The following is a 7,929-nucleotide window of genomic DNA, read 5'->3' as shown; positions in this document are numbered from 1 at the left end:
CAATCATGCCACACGAGCAACAGTCAATCATGCCACACAAGCAACAGTCAATCATGCCACACGAGCAACAGCCAATCATGCCACACAAGCAACAGTCAATCATGCCACACAAGCAACAGCCAATCATGCCACACGAGCAACAGTCAATCATGCCACACAAGCAACAGCCAATCATGCCACACGAGCAACAGTCAATCATGCCACACGAGCAACAATAAATTAAAAATTTAAAAGCAAAGATAATGTCTAGAAATTTACAATATTTTCACAGAATTTTTTCATTTCTCTCACTGTAATGATTTGAACTTTCTAAACGAAATTTTGGCGTCCAGTTTGGAGATTCAGTAAGAATTATATATTTGATAAATATTTTGACAAGATACAGTAACATAAAACTTACTCCCGTGAAAATCATCAAGTATATTACAATAACACAGCTGTTCACAGAAATTTATAAGAAAAGAAAAAAGCTAGAAAATTCACCATGTCTTATAAAGGAAGACGTTTCGGAGTCCAGCTCCATCATCAGTTCAAAACCGAAAACTGACGATGGTTTTAGGTTTTGCACTAACGATGGAGCTGGACTCCGTAACATTTTCCTTTATAAGAAATGGTGAATTTTCTGGCTATTTTCTTTGCTTTTAAATTCTTGATAAACTTGCGATTTAAGCAGTCAAGTGATCTTAGTTCACAAAAAAATATAACTCAGTACTCACAGCAGTGAGTGACAGAGAGCGCATTTTCTCAAAATCGACGAAAACGTCTCAAAAAATCACAGACAGACAGACAGACGGACGGACATGACGAACACAATAGCGCCTTTTTAGCGCATTTTATGGAAAAAATGCCCTACTGTGCTCGTCATGCCCGTCCGTCCGTCCGTCTGTCTGTCCGTGACTTCACGTTTTCGTCGACGAGAAAATGCGCTCTCTGTTACTCACTCACTGCATGGCCAGTGAGTACTGAGTTATGTTTTCCATAAATGAGAAATGCGCTAAAAAACGCGAATGTTTAGCCATACTAAACCAAAACAAGAGTCGCCCCAGTAGCAGACAACGCACCCATGTTCTTGGCACGGCTGAGCTTGAGCATCAGCGCCCGCATCTGTCGGCTGTGTCGGATGGGCACGTCAGACATCGTCTCCACCCCGCCAGCCACGCACGCGTCGTACACACCAGCCTGCATGTAGCCGATGCCTATAACACAAAGAGGTCTTGAGACGTTGCATGCACACAGCTCATGCAGTAATACTATTCAGTGGAGGTCACAGTCTGCTAACCAGACTGTGAAGAGAAGCTGACGTTTTCCTTAGCCGGTGTGCCACACTGATGGCCGACTACGTCAACATATGTACGTCAACCAATCACGTCTTGTGTAACCTATCTCGCCTTTTGCTACACAAGACGTGATTGCTTGACGTACATATGTTGACATAGTCGGCCATCAGTGTGGCACACCAGCTAAGGAAAACGTCAGCTTTGCCAATTAGCAGTTAGCATACTGTGACCACCACAGGTAATAATTACGAGTGTTCTCAATCATTCTCACTGGCCACCTCTAATTTATAATAGACGAATGTTGGAAATTGCGATGATTGAACTGTTGGAATGGGATAAATTATGTTCTCTGAGATTCCTATAGAAACTGTATAGCTAACCTGCTATTGCAATACTTTGTTTTCTTTCACATATATTTGTACAAATAAAAATCTCAAGATTGCGATGCTGAAGAACAAGCTATACCGTGACATTCATGGTTGCCTCTTTTTTTTAAATGCCACGAACATCTAGAAATATGCTATAAGTCAGAGTATCGGATCACTGCATTAATTAGCAATGGATTTTTTTAAATGGTTACAAAACTCATGGTTTTGAGCCAACATTATTTTTCCAGTTTGTTTCTAGTATCTTCTATTCTTTCAATTGAAGACAAGCCAGAAAAGATTTACCCTGGAGATGAGCACATGACAAGATTTTAGATCTTCTGTGAACAAGACACGAAAAGGAAAAGAATCGGCGACAGGCCACATCAGGCCTACACTTCAGCGCCGAGATCACTATGTTATGTTATAATGGCACGTCATCATCTGCCTCATCACTGACAACGCATGCAACAAAAGCAAGATTGGCAAGTTTAGAACACTGTTGACGAAGACTTATAAACATTCATTCCGACTATTTAGAGGCTCGTTAGTTCAACAATAGGCTTACACTCACTGACCAACTTTCCTCCTTCTCATACGAGCACTGAATACACTATCTACTAACCAAATAGGCGATATAATAAATTTACCTAATTTATTTATTACAATTATTTCCACTAGCATCTGGATTTCCAGAGAAAATATACATCGCTTGTCGGTCCTGAAGCAACAATAATAGGAGTAAGCAAAGCAACAATTGAAAACTTCTATACAGGGTGTCCCAAAAAAACGATACCCAACTTTGAATGGCTGTAACTCGAAAAGTAATAGAGTTAAAAAATTTTGGAAGGTCAGGATTTGTTTCCTATGTTTTTCTGCATCTCTCCACAAAAAATCAGACAGATCGATGTAGGCATAAGCGTTTGATAGAACTTTCAGTGACATGTGCTGAAATCGTGCTTGCGCAAAGTTTTAGTAAGATCATTTTGCATACTCATTACGTTGTCTTGACATGTTTTTTTTCGCTGTTTGATTTTTAGCGCATTTTCTCATTTATGAAAAAAATGCACTATTGTGCTCGCCATGTCCGTCAGTCCGTCCGTCCGTCTGTCTGTCCGTGACTTCATGTTTTCGTCGGCGAGAAAATGCGCTCTCTGTCACTCACTGCAGTGAGTACTGAGTTCCATTTTTTGTATCTTAGGTGAGACAAAAACATGGCGATCTTTGGTGAGAGGCAATCATGACAATCTTTGGTGAGAGGCAATCATGACAATCTTTTGTGAGAGGCAATCATGACAATCTTTGGTGAGAGGCAATCATGACAATCTTTGGTGAGAGGCAATCATGACAATCTTTGGTGAGACACAATCATGACAATCTTTGGTTTGGCGAGCACAATAGTGCATTTTTTTCATAAATGAGAAAATGCGCTAAAAAATAAAACAGCGAAAAGAAAACATGTCAAGAAAATGTTATGGTTATGCAAAATGATCTTACTAAAACTTTGCGCAAGCACGATTTTAGCACATGTCACTGAAAGTTCTATCAAACGCTTTTGGCTACATCGATCTGTCTGATTTTTGGTGGAGATCGAGAAAAACATAGGGAACAAATTCTGACCTTTCAAATTTTTTTAACTCTATTACTTTTCGAGTTACAGCCATTCAAAGTTGGGTATCGTTTTTTTTGGGGGGGACACCCTGTATATATGCTGGCAGCATGCACAATATTATTAGAACTCAAGCATAAAGTTGGGGTATAGCAATTTTTGGAATCATTTGACAACTATTGAAAAAACGTATATTGAAAACCCTTAATAAAAATTACAATTCATGATGAATTCCTCTATTTTGTCTACAGACAAAGCGATTCAAGTGACTACGATAGCATTAATAATTGTCTTCACTAGTGATAATATCACACCCGTGGACTGGCAGAATTTTCAAAAACCTGCTGCTAGAGTTAATTCTTGCCTGATCTATTTCAATAAATAAAATTATTTACTCCGCCAATTAAATATTTCTGTATTGACCAGGGTTCTCTGATGATTTATGTAATTTTGATGAAATAACTTGAAGAAGAAGAAATTATTAATCATTATACTGAATAAAATAAGGGGATGGATGAATCACAAGCCCTACCCATACGAGCTGCTAGTAGGTGAATAGCTTGTACATAGTTACAAGGCTTGCTAAATAAGTTTAACATTTGACGAAAGCAAAAATGCAGCCACATAAAAACAAAACTTACATCTGCACAAACAGCAGCGATGTTTACAGTACTAACTAGGAAAACGCTCCATAAAGGACATTTCAGCCATATACAATACATATTAAAATGTTCACGTGTTTATAACTAAACAATATATGACTAAATCTGAACCTATATTACCACAGTCTGACTTGACAGAAATTTTTCTACAATAAATTAGTGTTTATCAAATAATTCCTGAATACCATAATGGGATGCTGATAGAAAGGCTATAGCTACGTACTTATTTGATCATTCTACAAATTCTTATTATAATAGATTACTTTAATCAAATTTGGATCAGAGCACGCAACATAGACACCAAAACATCACACTAAATAAAAAAGGATAAATAAGTAGCATTTGTATTATTATTCAAACTTAAAGGAAAAGCTCAAAACTAGAGAAGGTTAAGAGCAAAATATATGACTGACAATAAAGACTTTTGGGCAAAATATAAGCATGACAATGAAGACTTTTGGTAAAATATAAGCATGACAATATAGACTGTTGAGCAAAATATAAGCATTACAATAAAGACTTTTGGGCCAAATATTAGCATGGCAATAAAGACTTTTGTGCAAAATATTAGCATGACAAAGATTTTTAGGCAAAATATAAGCAGTACAATCAAAACTTTTGGGCAAAATATAAGCATGACAATAAAACTTTTAAGCAAAATATAAGCAGTACAATAAAGACTTTTGGGCCCAATATAAGCAGTACAATAAAGACTTTTGGGCAAAATATAAGCATGACAATAGACTTTTGGGCAAAATATAGGTAAGATGACAATAAAGACTTTAGGGCAAAATATAAGCATAACAATAAAGACTAGAGAGCTTACAGGTGGTTAAAGCAACATTCGAGGAGATACAGGCCATGGCGACAGTGTGGGCAGGAGTGCTGAGGCCATACCCTGCGCCTAGCGCGCCCTCTCGAGCAACATTCGAGGTCTTCACTTCAGCGATGACGGTGCCCACGCAGATGTAGTCCACGGCACTCTTGTCAAGCTGTAACCGGTCAGCTAGGCCTCTGAAACACAAAATTATACTAAAAACCATCCTTCCATAACCATATACTAAAAAATTGTACTAAAAACCAAAATTATAATAAAAAAACAATTAAACAAAAAACATTATAACAAAAACCGCCATCATGGAGCATGAACTTCTTGACTCACTTGAGAGCATGTCTGACCAGATCATGGGGCATGAACTTCTCGACTCACTTGAGAGCATGTCTGACCAGATCATGCGGCATGAGCTTCTGATATGCTGTCCCTGACATGAGGAAGGGTGTGCGTACACCATCCACCAGCACGATGTTCTTGAGCCCCTGCTTGGCCAAGCTCTTCTTGCTTTTGACCGCAGGAGCATTCTGAGCCGCAGATACACTCAGCGTTCTGATGCAACCTGCAATAGGCAAAATTTGTTCAAGATGGATAAAAATAACTTGGATTCAGAAAATTGAAGTTACAAATTAATACCATCTGTAAATTCAGCCAAAAAAATCCAATATATCACAAACAGGATAGTGCAAGCCATTTGCATGGACAATGCTGCCATCATGAATATCTTGTGAAGTAGAGACACTTCATAAGATCCTATACAAGTATTATCCACCTGAATGCTACTTATCATCTATTTTTTCACCCTTCACCTGACACTAAAAATATTTCTTTAATCCCCTTGACTCTCAGTCTCCACATTTGCTAGTTGCTCCGAATATCATTTCTGCTCTAACATTCTTAACGCCCCATAATATATAAAACAATTTTTTGTACAGTGGCTCTCACAGAAAAAAGTAGGTAGGTGCTAACTTCAGCTACCATCTTGCATTCATTCAATACATTCACACTATGGCATTGCTTCTACAAGTACAAGTACAAAAATACATCACTGGCAGCAATACTGATCAATTGTGGTTGGCACAGCTGCACAGGAGCAACTTAGCAAGTTGTGAAAGTAGAAAATTCCTAAAATAATGGCAACTTAAGCTGAGGTTTCCAGGCTCAAGCCCGAGCCCCTGAGCATAAATTACATAATTGAAAAAGATAGGTTATTGATAGGAATTCTGAACTTGCATAGTGGCAAAGCAGACTTTTTAGGCTGTTTGGTCTCTTTCTTGAGACTTTTAGTTCATTTTTGGTTCCAATAAGTAGACCAATACCAGTAAAGTATCATGGATACCAGCAATCCAGCATTATCATACCATACCTACATGATACATAAAAATGATAATATAATTAATAATATACATTTAAAAATTACTTTTTAAAGACAAAACTTCTAAAGAATCTAGTATTTCTAATGTTACAGATGTACAATGAAATTCTAATTTTATTTTTGAATATTAAAAAAATTAATTTTTCACTTTTTTAATATATAATTTTTTTTCACTAGTATTTATTCTGCCCATTGATTCATGCATTGCCTCCAACAGTAGTCCAACTTCACACTAGTGTGCAAAATTTTAGATCAATTGGAAAGGTAAAAGCATGTCAAATATCAATTAGCCTAGCCTAGTAGGCTATAAGATTTGTAGCTGAGTAGCTAGGCTGACAAAATTATTTTCTCACTTTTTTCAATATTAAATAAAAATATTTTCAAAATTATTTAGTATTTTGTCATTTGATTCATGCAGTGTCTACAACTTTATGCAAGTGTGCAAAATTTCAGATTGATAGGATTATTAGGAAGCTAGCCTAAGTAGAAGTGTGTTCAATTTTGATTAGCCTATAAGATTTGTAGCAGACAGACAGATAGACTGAGACAGACAGACAGACAGACAGACAGACAGACAGACAGACAATCAACAAGAAGTAAAGAGAAGTGTTGTAATATTTGTTTAAATATTGGGTAGGCCTAGCCTCCTAGGTAGATGAGGCAAATCAGGCAATTGAAAATGAACTGATTCTAACAAATAGGTATCTGCTCTGGTTTGTCACTAGTCACTAGGCTACAATTAATTTCATAGGCTAGTTGATGGGAAGTTTTATCATCATCTCATGAGTCATGATCAAGTAAAATTAATAGGCTAATCACATAAATCAAAATCCTTTCATATATTTGGCAAAGTAGGTATATATATAGTACCCTATAGCTACTATAAGTATAGGTTAGTTGTTAGTACCTATAATCGCACAGGCTAATCATGCCATAATGATTTAGCTATGATAATGCAGGAGTCAGGGACAGGAGAGCCCACCCACCTCGGTTTAGGGTTAACAATGAAGGCGGAATTCTAACAAGTGTTAAAGCCATTTTGAGGAATTCAGCTCACGAAAAACAAAAAAAAGACTAATTATATTTGCACTTGTTTCTTCGGCTCCAGTGTATTGGACAACCCGCCGGCCGACTGTTCAGGGAGAGAGCGAGAGACAAGTGGAGACTTCGCTATCACCGACTCCGATCCGGCGACGTCTGACAACAGAATTCAATGTACTGGCGAACGTTAATGTTTTGACCCAATTATTCAGACAATTACACGATGCAAATAAACCGGCGTTTCTCTATGTAAACTCGTGACTCACTTAGCAAATTCATTTGCGATTATTAGGCTGATCGTGATGTGTGTAAATGACTCAACCTCTAGCCCTAGATACGAAATAAATTCTTACCTTATATTTAGATGTATTATAACATATAAGTGAATGTTTGTTAACATTTTACACATTGATTCCAAAAATATCTCCAATCAATTTTGATGCCAAACTACGATCATTTTCAACAATTCAACGATGGAATAAATAAATCTTTCGTAAATTTGACGGTGACTAAACTGAAAAAGCGCTTTCACAATGCAACCATGGTTTTCACAAGTGGTGTCATTAACCAATTTAAGACGCTCATACACAGGGATATTGAGGAACTAAACCTTTAATATACATTCCTAACTAACTAACAGTGATATTTAGGTACGTCTTAAAATTGTTTTGATTTCGCCTACGTTTGAGAGTTTACGGAGAAACGACTGGCATTCGAGTGACCGATTGTCAAATTTGCAGCGGGCTTCAAATATCTCCCAAATTAAGC

At 37.2% G+C, this 7,929-nt stretch overlaps 1 protein-coding gene across 1 annotated transcript in view; it reads right to left on the bottom strand.

Annotated features, from left to right (window-relative positions):
* LOC108681556 (trifunctional enzyme subunit beta, mitochondrial) overlaps window positions 1-7,414 on the bottom strand; it is a 13,656-nt gene extending 6,242 nt beyond the window's left edge. The window contains exons 1-5 of the mRNA XM_018170601.2: window positions 7,107-7,414; window positions 5,124-5,307; window positions 4,740-4,927; window positions 1,062-1,196; window positions 428-437 (exon numbers count right to left, since the gene is read on the bottom strand). Coding sequence (XP_018026090.1) covers window positions 428-437; window positions 1,062-1,196; window positions 4,740-4,927; window positions 5,124-5,307; window positions 7,107-7,158 — 569 coding nt within the window. The 5' untranslated portion in view covers window positions 7,159-7,414. The remainder of the gene's footprint in view (window positions 1-427; window positions 438-1,061; window positions 1,197-4,739; window positions 4,928-5,123; window positions 5,308-7,106) is intronic.
* Window positions 7,415-7,929: the final 515 nt, after the last annotated feature.

Source organism: Hyalella azteca, unplaced genomic scaffold (assembly GCF_000764305.2).
Source record: "Hyalella azteca isolate HAZT.00-mixed unplaced genomic scaffold, Hazt_2.0.2 contig7576, whole genome shotgun sequence".
NCBI classification, from domain to species: Eukaryota; Metazoa; Arthropoda; class Malacostraca; order Amphipoda; family Hyalellidae; genus Hyalella; species Hyalella azteca.
This window is presented reverse-complemented; position numbering and strand designations above follow the sequence as displayed.